This window comes from Cygnus atratus, chromosome 18, assembly GCF_013377495.2.
Source record: "Cygnus atratus isolate AKBS03 ecotype Queensland, Australia chromosome 18, CAtr_DNAZoo_HiC_assembly, whole genome shotgun sequence".
NCBI classification, from domain to species: domain Eukaryota; kingdom Metazoa; phylum Chordata; class Aves; order Anseriformes; family Anatidae; genus Cygnus; species Cygnus atratus.
Genome location: NC_066379.1, coordinates 12,288,015 through 12,302,847, shown reverse-complemented (window position 1 = coordinate 12,302,847; position 14,833 = coordinate 12,288,015). Strand labels below are relative to the sequence as shown.

Genomic DNA, 14,833 nt, shown 5'->3' with positions numbered 1-14,833 from the left:
GTATTTGAAGAATGGTCCTATCATAGCCAGTTCCTGTGCTACCTGCAGCATAAAGGGTGTGATGGGATGCAGAACACCACAGCTGTAGCCAGTGGACATCAAATGATCTTTGCATTCCCTGCATTAATCTGGGGAACAGCAGATGTGGAGTTGGCAAACAACAAACCCAAGCTGTTGGCATTGCCTTAACACTGGCAAAATTAATTCCTACGAGATAAGATAGGAAATTTGAGGGTGCTTTTCTCTTTGAATGCAAACAATTTTTTAACCATTTTGACTTTGGAAACAGTCACGTAATAGAAAAGTGAAAAGTAAAACCTTTCTCAGGTAGTCCAAGTGAAACAAATCCATGTGAATAATGACAGCCTTCGGTAGCCAATAACAGCGACGGCTTTGATTTCAGGCTGCAATTTGCTGCTGTTCTAACAAGACTGGCGCTTAAGCATTTGGCTTCCTTCTATGATGGCTGTAGTGTGATGTATTTGATATTATTGGTTTAATTCTTTTGGTGCTTTTATGATGACAGGGAAATCCCTCTATGTGAGGCGGCTACATGAGAGACTGCAAACACAGCAGCCTGACTGCACAGAACTTCTGAAAACCATCAGACTGATTGAACCAGCAGTGGATGAAGATAAAGTGCTAAAATATCTTCTGCCTTTTCTGAAGAGGCAACAACAGACAGAACCCATGATATTCCATTTTGATATCACCTCTTCAGTAAGTACATCCTTTCCACAGGTGACTCGACTAGAAGTTGTGTGTGGGTCCTTGCAGAAGTTTTCTTTAAGGCTTTTGTTCCTTAGTAAGCCATTTCATAGGACATGTTTTCTAATTATTGTGTAAGGATGTAACCTAAAGAACTCTTTTTACTGCCCAGTTGGTTGAACAATAGAACAGGTTGTCCAGAGAAGTTATAGAATCTCCAGTCTTTGGAGATACTCAAAACCTGACTGAATATCTTCTTGGACAACCTGCTCTAGCTGAGTCTGCTTTGAGCAGTGGGGTTGGACAAGGTGATCTCCAGACTTCCCTTCCAGCCTCAACTGTTCTGTGATTCTGTGAAGTCATCATGAGTAAATAAAAAGGAAATGACTGTCTTTTTCTAATAATAGGTACAAAGTGGAGTTCCAGAATTTCTATTCAAGCTGTTGGTTTTGCAGTATCTGACAGATATTAATGGCAATATGTGGCTACGACAGAAGTGCCATTTGTATATCATTGAAATCCTTGAGGTGTCACCACTGCCAAAGGAAGGAGCAAGATGTGTATGTACACAGCAATACTTGATCTCTTTTGAATTTCTCAGTCACTTTGCACAAATGTTTGTATACAGTTGGAAATGAGTTGTAGAGAGAATAACAGTAAACATAGCATAGGGATTCCCTGTTTGTATCAGGGTATACTGTGCATCTCCATTGTGAAGTGGTGTCTGGTGTTGTACAAAGTGGCATTAAAACCCAACAGTAAATTATACCTGTTGCGGTTTTTTTGAGGGGTTATTCATTTTTGAAGGCCTGTTAGTCCAAGCTTTGCTGGCCCCACTAATATTTATAGGAAAGATAAAAATGCAAAATCTAATCTTCCTCATGTTAGTTTGCATGTCTGAAAGTACTAAAACGTTTATAAGAAAAGAATGTAGAAGTGAGAGGGATAAATAACAAGTTTCTTGGGTTTAATTTTGTTTTTCCTTGAGGTAGCACTGAGAAGGGGTTGGGGGCAATAAAGCACTAACACTACAGGAGGGGGACTCTGAGAAATAGGTTTAATTGTTGTGATACGCTTCAAGTGCATCATCAAAAACACGGGAAAAAGGTGTCATGGTTATATAGGCTAGCTGCTGTTATTCAGTTAAGTCTGTGATCTTAGGCAAGAGTACTGCAAGAGCAGATTAAAACAAGTGAAGATTAAGGCTACAGATTTGTGATGACATTTTTTCTTCTACTCCAGATACCATTGAGCCAGAAGTATAATTTCCTTGATGTGTTCCCTAAAATAACATGCAAGTCTCCGAAGGAGGTGCTAGAAATAGAGACACTTGGGAACCGGTCCAGGGATGTTTCAGACCCAGGAATGGATGAGGAGGAATTTTGTAGCGAGGCTTTCCAAAGACCTTTCCAGTATCTGAAAAGATTTGACAGTGGGCGCAATTTAGACACGTTCTGTTATGAAGCACACTCTGTGGAAGGGAGCCCTGCAGAATGCCTGCAACAGTTCCTCCTGCACTGCGGGATCATGGATCCCTCCTGGTCAGAAATCCGGAACTTCGCATGGTTTCTCAACATTCAGTTGAGAGACTGTGAGGCTTCTGTATTTTGCAACCCTGACTTTGTCCAGGACACGCTGCAAGGTTTCAAAAGCTTTGTTGTTGCCTTCATGATTTTGATGGCAAGAGATTTCGCAACACCCTCCCTACACATTTCTGATCAAAGTTCAGGAAGGCAATCCTCCAACCTGGAGAACGTTGCAGAAGATGATCTTCTTCCTTTCCGCATTCGGAAGAAGTGGGAGTCAGAGCCTCATCCGTATTTGTTTTTCAATGAAGATCGCGTGTCCATGACTTTCATTGGCTTCCACTTTCAGCCCGACGGCAGTAAAGGCGTTGATGCAATTAATCCTTTGAATGGCAAAATTATCAAGAGAAATGTCATGACTTCGCAGTTGTATAATGGTTTGTTACTCCAAAGAGTTCCCTTTGATATTCCATTTGATACCTTGCCCCGTCATGAGAAGCTAGAGAGGCTTTGCATGGTTTTGGGAATCCCCTGGGTAACAGACCCTGATGAGACATATGAACTCACAACAGACAACGTGCTAAAAATCTTGGCTATTGAGATGCGATTCAGATGCAACATCCCAGTTGTCATCATGGGAGAAACAGGCTGTGGGAAAACAAGGCTTGTCAAGTTTCTGTGCCAGTTACGCAGAAGCTACGTAGAGGTAGAGAACATGAAGCTTGTAAAAGTTCATGGAGGTACTACTGCGGAGATGATTTATGCCAGGATTAAAGAAGCAGAAGCCCTTGCTGTAGCCAATAAGAAACAGCATGGGTTGGACACGGTCCTTTTTTTCGATGAAGCCAACACAACAGAGGCTGTGAGCAGCATCAAGGAAGTTCTGTGTGACCGCACAGTAGAAGGGAAGCCTTTGGTCTCTTGCTCTGGCTTGCAGATCATAGCAGCCTGCAACCCTTACCGTAAGCACACACCAAAGATGATTCAGCGCTTGGAATTAGCTGGGTTGGGCTACCGTGTCAAAGCAGATGAGACAAAGGATAAGCTTGGATCTATTCCACTGAGACAGCTTGTGTACCGGGTCCATGCACTCCCACCTAGCATGATCCCATTAGTGTGGGATTTTGGGCAGCTGAATGACTTAACTGAAAAAATGTACATACAACAGATTGTGCAGAGAGTTACTGAATGCATCCCGATGAGCGACTCTGAAGCAGAGGTAATTACGGAAGTGCTTTTTGCTTCTCAGCAATACATGAGGCAGAGGGATGATGAATGTAGCTTCGTCAGCCTGCGGGATGTGGAGCGCTGCATGGAAGTTTTCAAGTGGTTTCACAAGCACAGTAAATTACTGCTGAAGGAGCTGGAGAAGTACCTTGCGGAAATGAGAGCTCCGAAGAGCACTGAGAGAAACACCGTTATCTGGTCCTTAGTGCTGGCAGTTGGAGTTTGCTATCATGCGTCCTTGGAAAGGAAGGAGGCATATAGGAATGCTATCAGCCAGGTCCTTCCAAAGCCTTATGATACTCAGAAAAAGATTTTGGAAGAAATCACCCTGATGCAGGACTTATTCCTGAGTGGTGTGTACCTCCGAGACACCATAGCAAGAAACTTGGCCTTAAAGGAAAACGTCTTTATGATGGTCATCTGCATTGAGCTGAAGATCCCTCTTTTTCTTGTTGGGAAGCCTGGGAGCTCCAAGTCCCTCGCAAAAACCATTGTGGCTGATGCTATGCAGGGCCAAGCTGCTCATTCAGATCTGTTCAAGGACCTGAAGCAGATCCACTTGGTGTCTTTTCAGTGCAGTCCCCTCTCCACTCCAGAGGGAATCATAGGCACTTTCAAGCACTGTGCTCGATTCCAGGATGGGAAGAACCTGGATGAGTATGCCTCTGTGGTGGTTTTGGATGAGATTGGGCTGGCAGAAGATTCTCCCAAAATGCCCTTGAAGACTTTACATCCGCTTTTGGAAGATGGCTGCATAGATGATGTCCCTCTTCCTCACAAGAAGGTTGGCTTCATTGGGATTTCCAACTGGGCTTTGGACCCTGCTAAAATGAATCGAGGCATTTTTGTCTCACGTGGTGACCCCAGCAAAGAGGAGCTCATAGAAAGTGCAAAGGGGATTTGTTGCTCAGCACGAGGGGCTTTGCAGAAGGTTGAACAGTATTTTCATCACTTTGCAGATGCATTTGAAAACATTTGCAAGGTCCAGGACAGGGAGTTCTTTGGTCTGCGTGACTACTACAGCCTCATAAAGATGTTCTTTGCTTTGGCTAAGAACTCTAAAAGTGAGCCAACACCTCAAGACATAGCTGAAGTTGTTCTTCGTAACTTCAGTGGCAAAGATGATATCAACGCCTTGGAAATATTCACTTCGCAGCTACCAGAAAAAGGAGAAATAAATGCCCGTGATATCAGTAGGATTGAGCTGGTGCGACAAAACATTTACAGCAGTGGAGAGGATGGGGATTGCAGGTACCTGCTTGTGCTGACTGAGAATTATGCAGCACTGCAGATCCTCCAGCAAGCCTTTTTTACTGCCCGGCAACAGCCAGAAATTATCTTTGGCTCCAGTTTCCCGAAGGACCAAGAGTATACCCAGATATGCAGGAACATCAACCGTGTGAAGGTTTGCATGGAAACTGGCCAAATGGTAGTGCTTCTCAACTTGCAGAACCTTTATGAAAGCCTCTACGATGCCCTTAATCAATACTACGTGTACCTTGCTGGCCAGAAGTATGTTGATTTGGGACTGGGCACTCACCGGGTGAAGTGCCGAGTGCACCCCAAGTTCCGCTTGATAGTCATCGAGGAGAAAGATGTGGTATACAAGCACTTCCCCATCCCACTGATCAACAGGCTGGAAAAGCACTACGTGGATATCAGTACGGTCCTGGACAAGGATCAAAGACAAGCTGTGAGAGAGCTGAAGAAGTGGGTGCAAGACTTTGCCACAGTCAACACAGGAGAGCACTTCATGAGCAAGCAGAAATACAGCCCTTCTGACGTGTTTGTGGGCTACCATTCAGATACCTGTGCCTCGGTGGTCCTGCAGACAACAGAAAGGCTGAAGGCGGCGTGTCCCCCCCGTCAGCTCATGTCACGTGTGAAGGCAGAGGCGCAGCTGGCGCTGCTCAACTGTGCCACCCCAGACTCCGTGATCCGTCTCTGCAACTCCGTGGATTTGTATATGGCCAATTCTCTGGCCGACACGTACTTCAAACAACAGCAGCACACATCTTTTGCAGACTTCCTTCGAGCTCATGTCCACGCCGGGTCTCAGTGCCAAACACTCTTTACAGAGGTGAGCATCCTGCAGAGTCCTCAGAACAGTCTCAGCCTGCGCTGAGGCTTTTAGTTGGTATTGCTGGTGCTGCACTACGGCCACGTGAGTAAACTTGATAACAGTCTTGCTACTCAGCGCCCAGATGTACAAGGTGGGTGTCTCAGCAGCTGTTGTTACATCTCCAAGAGTCTAGTGTGTGAAGCAGCATAGGATGCTATCCATAGGATAGATGCTTCCTGAGAAGTGGGAGTTCTGAAGGAATTTGAGCAGCTAAGTGTCTTTGTATTTCAGAAGTAGTTCTTTGAAAGTAGCGGAGCTCTCCGTGTGCACAGCCAGCAAAACAGGCTGCTGGCTGCAGAATAATCATGGGGAGCCTTTGAACACATCTATTTGTCTGCCTCTCATCATAACGATACAAAAGGCTTTAACCCAGCTGAGCTGCAGGGAGCCAGAGATCCCATGGGCTCTTACTGGGCTAGTTCTGGTTTACTTTTTGCCTTATGCCAGAGCTAAAGAACTTCAGCTGATGTTGGCTAGAGAATTTCTCCCTCTTCTGCCCCTCAGGGAGGGAGGCAATGCACTTTTTCCTGGGGCTGGATGTGCTGCTCCCTGAGAGCACTGCAGCGAAGGCAGCGCAGCTGATGAGAAGTTTCTCAAAGCCTTGGCTGCCTCTTGGCTGCTCCACAGCCCCGCACCGACAGCACCACGAGACACTGCATGCACCTACCCAGCAATGGCCCTGGCTTGGTGTAACAGTGCGTGTTGTCCCTTCGCATACTAGCAGGTCAAATAAATGGCTTTTTGGGTGCAGTCCAGCTCTGCAGCAAGTTAGCAGTGTCTGGGAGCACAGGCAGTTGAGTCTCTGCTGCCTTCCTAAGCTAAGAACAAACCTGTGTCTTGCACTCCCAGGTCACCACCTTCTCGAGGCTTCTCACTAGTGCTGACTCTGCTTGTCTGGAGAGAGAAGTGCAGGATAAAGCACAAAGGCCTCAAATCCTGTTCCTGCAGCAGTTTGACACAGAGTACTCGTTCCTAAAAGGGATCCGGTAAGTCGGGGCTTGCATTATCTTGCTCTGAGTAGCATGTCACCTGGGCGGAAGATGCATTGGCAGGACATTTGGAGTAACACATACTGAAACGGGAGGCGAGAGGCCATGCAGCACTGAACTGTGGACGGGCTCAATGCAAAACTGTGTTACTTCCATCATACTGAAGCATGAGATTTGTTTTTAAAGCTATTTCATCTGTACAGAATGGATGTTTTAGTTCCTTTTTCTGGTTGCGGCAGCCAAAGGCAATCTGAATTAGCAACGTTTAGTCTCTTACGTTTTGGTGTTACACTTAGTGACTTATTTTAAATCCCCTTTCACTTTTTAGAGATTTCCTTGAGGCTACATCAGGAAATAAAATCCTTATTATTCAGGCAGACTTTGAAGATGGCTCTCAAAATGCCCAGCTCGTCGCCTCAGCCAAGTAAGTCAAGTGTGAAGTGATTCCCAGCTAGCTGTTCTACATGGAGGCTCCTCACCCCCATTTGATTATTAGTGCCGTTTTGGGGGACTTCAGGATCAGGAACATATAATCGTCTGTTACTGCTGTAGTAGAGTGAAACTGTGAGCATTATTTATACTTTGAATAACAATTCATAACTGAAGTCAAAATAAACTCGTACTGGGCTGGCTGAAGTCATCAGACAGTCCCCTGTGAAGTGTGAGTTCTTGCTGTTGGCTGCGTAATTGAGTAGAGGAATGGAGTGATGTCTGTACAGGGGAAGGAGTGTGCCCTCTCTGACAGAGGAAGGAATTGTGGCCTTGACTTTTGTCTGTCTGTGGTCTGTCAACAGTATTTCCTCTTTGTTGTAGATACACTGTTGTTAATGAAATCAACAAGGTGGACTTAGGAGAAGCCTCTGTCTTTGTTTACTTTATTATGAAGCTTTCTCGGGTGGAAGGAGGAACGTCCTACGTAGGATTCCACGGAGGTGGGTTTTGCTATATGTGGCTCCTCACTCTCAGCTGGTTTCAGACAAACATATCAGAGCAAGATTTCTCCAATTCACCTCTTTTTAACGCTTAAAATCTGTAATCAGTGTGGCCTCTGGCTTATCAGAAGTGCTTCCCTTATCCATGGGGACTGGATTCCTTGGGGGGGGGCAGGGCCTTGGAGTCCTGGTCCCCATTGTGAGAGCATTTTGCCTTGCCCATTGACAGATGAATCATCTTTCTAGTCAGCTGGAGAACAGCAAACAAACATGAGTCAAACTGCATTTGCATTATTGTCCTACAGGAGTCTCTTGAGCATGTGCTTATGGTCGCTTTCAGCAGCAAGCTTTCTGCTGTGTGCGGAGGGCTCTAAGAGCCTCAAAGCCCCTGTAGCATACATGCCCTGTCAGGGCTGTGTGCATTATCATTTTCAGAGCAAATCACTGCTTTACCTTTCTACATCGAGCAGTGAGAATAAGCAAACTCTGAATCTGAACTCCTAGTCTACAGGTAAAGGAAGCTTCTTGGGAAGCTCTTAGAGAAAAGCGTGCTGCATGCACAACGATTTTTTTTTTCTTTGTCCTGTGTCTTTAGGTCTGTGGCAGTCAGTGCATATAGATGATCTCCGCAGATCTAAGGACATGATCTCTGATATGGCTGCCCTGCAGAACCTCACCATCAGCCAGATGCTCTGTGAGAATTCAGGTAAAACCAAGGGTGAGCTGTATGCAAGCTGTGCTAGCCAGTGGTGTCAATATGCTAGCAGGGAAAAATGGAAAGGTGCAATCCCAGACTTGGTACTAGTAGATCCTGTGCTGGGTACAACATATCTAGTTATTTTCACTGTTCAGTGTCTTAGGTTTTGTAGGGATCACTACGTGACTATCAACTTGTATTTCTATTTAGTTTATTACTGCAAGGTTTTGGTCATCAAATAAGTCAATTTGATAGTTTTCCCATTTTCTTTTGAGAAAAATGCAATATTTGCACTGTTTAACACCCTGGCTGTTACGTCTCAGAACAGTGAGGCCCAAAATGCAGCCAGTGCCAACACTGCACATGGCAGAGACTATTGACAAGGTGTCACCCAGAGAGTATCTCACCTGCATCAATATAAATCTGTTCACCTAAACTAGTAGGAAGATTAGAAGAGACTTTCTCTTTCCCCTTAGTTTTTTCTTACATTCTTTTTCCTTTCACCATACTAATTCACAGTAGTGCAAAGACTCTGTTACAACCTAGTACATTAGCTCAGTGTCACGTTTCTTTCAGTTCTTGCTGCATGAAGTTTGACAGCCCTAGCAGCTGTGTGTTTAGAGAGGTGGATCTCACCTATTCATGCAGGTGACGATGGATCTGACAGATGTTCTGCTGCTCTTGGATGCAGTTACTAAATAAACTGTTACCTAACGGATACAACAATGTATCTTCTAATAGCTTCTTTCTAATAAGCTTCTTTCTAATAAAAATTCTACACCTTGGTTGCAGCTCTACCTGCAAATAGAGAAGAGGAGGAAAATGAAGTGGAGGCAGAAGCATCGGTGCCAGAAACAGAGCGCTTTGAGGTCAGTTCAGAGTATTTGTTTGCTTCTCAGCTGTCAGTGTGGCTCGGCTGTTTGTCATCCCTAGGTGCAACATACCGTTTGCATCCACACTCACTTGAAATCCATCAGAACAATTATTTGAATCATGAATGTTGATGGGACACAAATTTCTCCTCCCCCGCCATCCAATCAAAATTGGCATCACTAAAGAAACAAACCATTCTAAGGACCCCATAATTCCTTAGCCAGTTCATATTCCGAATTCTTAAACAGATTTACAAGCTTCTGTTGTCTTTGTGGATCTTGAATCTGAGAACTGTGATTCTGAGCCTGCTACATCAGCTGTTTACTTTCTGTTTGAGATGTGCATTTGAAACTGTGCTGGAGTTGGCTGTGGACTCTGCTGTGCTACAGTTGTGTTTAAGACTGGCTTGTGCTCCTTAGATCAATGTGATGCCAGAGGATGCCAAGTATGAGGGTAACTGCATGGGGCTTTTGCCCCCCTAGTGCCTAAGCATCTCACGGGGAGTGCATATATGCCCCCATCCCAGTTGGGTTTATAGCTTCCACTTCTGAACTGCTGATTTTTTCCCTGTAAGATGCTTAGTGTGGATATCCTATGGATAGCATCCTATGCTGCTTCACACACTAGCTCATACAAATGCTATTTTGTGTGATGTTTGAAAAGGGCCACAAAAGTCAAAGCATGTACTTGATTGCAAATTAGGAACTTAGATTTGCTTCCAGGGATGATAGAAGAACTGTGACATGGGAAGCAATTGGCACAAGCCTTTTCTAGAGAGCACTGTAATCTTTCAGATGGATGTGTTGGGGACAAGAGTATAAAACCAAATAATGATGAACTTTTTTTCACACTGCTCATGGGAAGGATGGAGTCCTGGACACCATTGTATTGCTGAGGAGCTGTGTACAAAGTGCTGTGGGAATGCTACGGGACCAAAATGAAGATCTTAGTCGCAGCAGAAAGCGAATTGAGATTCTCCTTAGCCTTCTATCCAAAGAGGATGTCTTGAAAGGTACGTGCTCCCTGGCTGCAGCTGGTGGTGTCCCTGAACACCAATCTAGGGGACCACCAATACATGTAAGTTAATTCACTGGGAACCCAAAGGACAGTGGTCCTTGCTGTAGTGTAGACATAGTAGAACTCCCAGGCGCTCTTCTAAGAGCATCTGTGCTCCAGTCTGTCGCTCCTTTTGTGGTTGTAGGGCTTTTCCTGGAGTTATGGCTCATGGCTCTTTTTCTAGCTGTGCTATATAGAATCATGAAGGCTGGAAAAGCCCTCCAAGATCATCTGTCCAACCATCCCCCTACCACCAATATCACCCAATAAACCATGTCCCTAAGCACCACGTCCAACCTTTCCTCAAACACCCCCAGGGACGGTGACTCCACCACCTCCCTGGGCAACCCGTCCCAATGCCTGACTGCTCTTTCTGAGAAAGAAATTTCTCCTAATTTCCAACCTGAACCTCCCCTGTTGCCATTGAGGCCATTCCCTTTAGCCCTGTCACTAGTAACCTGTGAGAAGAGGCTGACCCCCAGCTCCCCACACCTTCCTTTCAGGTAGTTGCAGAGAGCAATGAGGTCTCTCCTGAGCCTCTTCTCCAGACTAAACAGCCCCAGTTCCCTCAGCCGCTCCTCACAGGACTCGTGTTCCAGGCCCTTCACCAGCTTCGTAGCCCTTCTGTGGACACGCTCCAGGGCCTCGATGTCCTTCTGGTAGTGAGGGACCCAAAGCTGAACACAGTACTCAAGGTGCAGCCTCACCAGAGCAGAGTACAGGGGGACAATCACCCCCCTGGCCCTGCTGGCTGCACTATTCCTGACACAAGCCAGGATGCCGTTGGCCTTCTTGGCCACCTGGGCACACTGCAGGCTCGTGTTCAGGCAAGCATCAATCAGCACCCCCAGATCCTTTTCCTCTCCACAGCTTTCCAGCCACTCTGCCCCAAGCCTGTAGCACTGCATGGGGTTGTTGTGGCCAGAGCGCAGGACCTGGCACTTGGCCATGTTGAACCTCATCCCTTGGCCTCTGCCCATCGACCCAACCTGTCCAGGTCCCTCTGCAGGGCCTTCTGATCCTCTGGCAGATCGACACTTCCCCCCAACTTGGTGTCATCTGCAAACTTACTGAGGGTGCACTCCATTCCCTCATCCAAGTCATCAGTAAAGATATTAAAGAGGGTGGGGCCCAACACCCACCCCTGGGGAAACACACTTATGACCAGTGGCCAGCTGGGTTTCACTTCATGGCTGGTAGCTGGCTGTTCACTGTTGGTCGATTATTGAAACAACTGTAAAATGCTGTTCTTGGTGTGATATTTGTGTTCTGATCCAAGGCCAGTTGAAGAAAAAATGCAAGTTTCTTGTTGTTTTCTAGCCTCTTTCCTGAAGATAACAAAGGCTCGTCTCTCCAACCTTTTGAAGAAGCAAGAAGAAAATTCCTTTTACCCAAAAAACTGGGTGCTTCGGGAGGCTTCCAACCTAAGTGCTCTTCAGGAGGCTGGCACCTTCAGGTGAGGACAGCAGCAATATCTTGTAACCTGCAGGTTTCCAAGAAAAGTCTGCAAATGGCAACAGTGCAGCAAAGAGAGCAGTTTTGTGTAATCTTAATATTTGCAGTGTCAATCTCCAGTTTGTGGTGGAATCTCTCTTGGCTTCTGAAGGAGGGTGACTTACAGCTGCATGGGCTGTACTGGAACAGAAATGCTTGAGTGCACAAGTGCTCTGAATTGAACAGTGGGATTACAGGCGAGCTATGAGCGAGAGAAATGTAGGGGTTTTCTTCTCCCCCCTTGTAAAGGTAGCATTAGGACTCTCACACACTAATGTCAGCAGTTTTTCAGCACAACCACTTCCTGATTTGCTGATATTATTGTTCATCTTCCCTCTTGGTTTCTTGGTCTCTTTCTGCCCCCAAAGGCACACCTTGTGGAAGCGAGTCCAGAACGTGATCACTCCATTCCTGGCTCTCCTGATTGCTGTCATAGACAGAAATGGCAATCTGGAGCTGTTGGTCAGGCCGACACCTGAGTGGGTGACAAAGCTGTGGATGTTCATCTTCAGTGATACAAAACTTCTGACTATCCCTTACAATGTGGGTAAAAACAGGTGAGCTCCTGGAGAGAGCAGCAGGAGGAATTGGCTGGCAGCACTGAGACCCAGTCCTCCACTGGCTTTAAATCCATGTGGGAGATTAACACTGTTGGTTGCTCTCCTGTGCTGTGTCAAAGGTGGCAGGGCTGTTCTCAGTGACTTCAGAAGTCTCTTCTTTCTACCTTATCCCCAGTACTCCTGGGCTTTGCTCTCTAGCTCTTGGCTTGCTCACACTTCTTACCCATCCCTTGAAGCCTGCATGTCCTGCCATTACAGTCTTTTTGCTAGGGAATGCTTACTGAATAAGTCCTAATGCTATGCAATTGGCAGGATGAGGTCTGTTAATGAGTCCTTCAGTTCTTTTCCCCTTCTAGGGCTAATTTCTTGCTTTCTGAAGCTTCCTGTCTCTGTCTGAATGCATTTCCCTGGCAAAAGCCTGGTATGTTACTGACCTTTTGATCTCGTAGCTCTCAGACAGGGATAATCCTGGTGCAGAACAGCATGATGGTGTCTGCTGATGCTGGGAATGAGATGCCCTTCAGCTGGAGGATAAAGGAGTATTTGGATGAGATGTGGCTGGAAACTCAATACATCCAAAACACTGAAGGTGAGTGCTTGGCTTGAGCTCACAATGCAGAACAGCTCCATCCATCTGCCTTGTAAACTCTGGCGTATCACTAGCACACCTCTACCTTTCCATGACCCTGGAATCACCTTCAGTCCCTCCGTACTCATATAAGCCAGCAGAGCTTTGTGCAACTAGCTTTTCTTTGTGCTTCTCAGTATTAGTATTTCTTGCATATTCTGTGCCCTTGTCATCAACTTTTGGTATTTCCACAGCATTTTGAAGACAAGATTGAGATCCAATAAATATAGCGATGATGCCTGGGTTGAGAAGGCCTGGCCTCAAATACCTTGTTAGCCTTCTGAATGAGGGGAATGCTGTATGCACTGCACCAGTGATTGATTAGGTGTCAGTTTCCTTAGAATAGAAGCATATCAAACCCAGCTTCCTCCTAATATTCAGCTTTTCTCTGCATTCTTGTTTTCCAGACCAAGCTGAGAAGTTTGTGGATATCTTCCAGAAAACTGCACTGGGAAAATTTATCTCTTCTCTGACTGAGGAAGAAAGGCAGATGCTCTTCCAGTGCTATATCACAGACTTCATTGTCTTGACCATTAATGTGTCCTCCCAAGAGGAACTGCAGGTCAGTGTCTGGAACAAGAACTGGAACCTCTGTATGGAGGGATGGGTGTGATAGCTGTGTACGTTCCCTTTTGTGTCAATCTCTCCTTCTTGGACAAAATCCTCCTCCCAGACTAACTGCAAGCTAGCCACAAAGCAGATGTTTGACACTGAGTAGTTGCTGAAATTGCTGAGGCTTACTCAGAAAAGCGCTTCCATAGGAGCAGCTATAGAAATGGCCACATCATTTGAGGCTGTCTGTGTAAAGTACTGATTTTATTTTTTTCCAGATAATTTTGTCAGGGTTTCTAATCCAAAATTAATTATAAAAGTATATATATTTTTAATTTTGATTAATTTTTTTCCTAACCTTCCAGTGTCTGCAAATTGCCTTCTCATCCTGCATAAAGGAATGGAAAGCAACATCTCCCAGAAGAGAGGATACAGTGCCATGCTTGCCTTGGGTCCACCTTGGATACAATCAGTTCAAGAGCCGTTTGCAGAACTTCTCTAGGATCCTGGCTGTACACCCCAGTGTGGTTGTCCCCCTTAAGAACCTGAAAGGATACGAAATGCAACATTCAGAGATGGTAGAGTCATTACCACACATTTTGTGATCCTCAGCCCTAACAAAGAGCTGTCTTCACTGAATTAGCTTGTGTTCAGTCTCCATTTGATCCCAGCTAAAGTGGGAAGCACAAGCTCAGTCAGAATTCTCAGTATTAAGCATAGCCTGCGATATTATCGTTCTTATTAGTAGGGTTTAAAACAGTTTGCTATGTTTTCACATCAGCTTAATAGGGTGTGCTAATGATCTGAGCCATGAGCATATGAAAATTCCAGAGATTAAGATGATCAGATAGAACATTAGTCAGTACAACACCTGCCATAGCAAACCAGATTGAGAGCCCAATACAGAGTTCATAAATAATTCTGACATGCTACTGCTGCATTATACTTACATCCTGTGTGTGCAACTAGGTTTTAGATGTGTTAGCTGCAATCGTGTGCGCTGAAGAGCTGGAGAATCAAGTGCAGACAGCAATTCCAGCTATCTGGGTGCAGAAAGTGAAAAATCTTCAAATGCCAATTGAATTTCTTTGTAAAGAAAAGGATTTACAGAGGAGTGGGAGTCAGTGCCATCAGCTGCTAAAAGAACTCAAGTAAGTATTGTAGATCTGCTCACAATCTTGACCTTTGCCTTGCTGTTAATAAGGATATCAGTACAGGCTGAAAGCTGCTCTGATGCTGCTTTTCTCAGATGAAGACTTTGCAAACCTTTGCAAACCTTTCCAGGTTCCAGCTTGGCTCAGTTATTTATTAAGCACCAAGAGCCAGATCTTTATTTCTGCCCTTACATAGATGCTCCCCCTAAATCTAGCAGTGTTATCCCATACGTTCCAGCTAAGTTTAGTGCTTATTTAAAACACTCGTTAAGTTGCCATTAATCAGCAATATCTTCCCACTTCATCCCATGTGCA

General features: G+C 45.4%; 1 protein-coding gene across 1 annotated transcript in view; it reads left to right on the top strand.

Moving 5' to 3' along the window:
- The window catches only part of RNF213 (ring finger protein 213), a 52,996-nt gene that overhangs the window by 21,537 nt on the left and 16,626 nt on the right, over positions 1 to 14,833 (top strand). Inside the window, exons 26-40 of the mRNA XM_035568670.2 lie at positions 527 to 720; positions 1,116 to 1,268; positions 1,951 to 5,541; positions 6,433 to 6,569; positions 6,901 to 6,996; positions 7,386 to 7,504; positions 8,100 to 8,210; positions 8,994 to 9,070; positions 9,939 to 10,086; positions 11,451 to 11,586; positions 11,993 to 12,181; positions 12,634 to 12,773; positions 13,220 to 13,374; positions 13,730 to 13,942; positions 14,334 to 14,515. Of these exons, the coding sequence (XP_035424563.1) occupies positions 527 to 720; positions 1,116 to 1,268; positions 1,951 to 5,541; positions 6,433 to 6,569; positions 6,901 to 6,996; positions 7,386 to 7,504; positions 8,100 to 8,210; positions 8,994 to 9,070; positions 9,939 to 10,086; positions 11,451 to 11,586; positions 11,993 to 12,181; positions 12,634 to 12,773; positions 13,220 to 13,374; positions 13,730 to 13,942; positions 14,334 to 14,515 (5,641 nt within the window). The remainder of the gene's footprint in view (positions 1 to 526; positions 721 to 1,115; positions 1,269 to 1,950; positions 5,542 to 6,432; positions 6,570 to 6,900; positions 6,997 to 7,385; positions 7,505 to 8,099; positions 8,211 to 8,993; positions 9,071 to 9,938; positions 10,087 to 11,450; positions 11,587 to 11,992; positions 12,182 to 12,633; positions 12,774 to 13,219; positions 13,375 to 13,729; positions 13,943 to 14,333; positions 14,516 to 14,833) is intronic.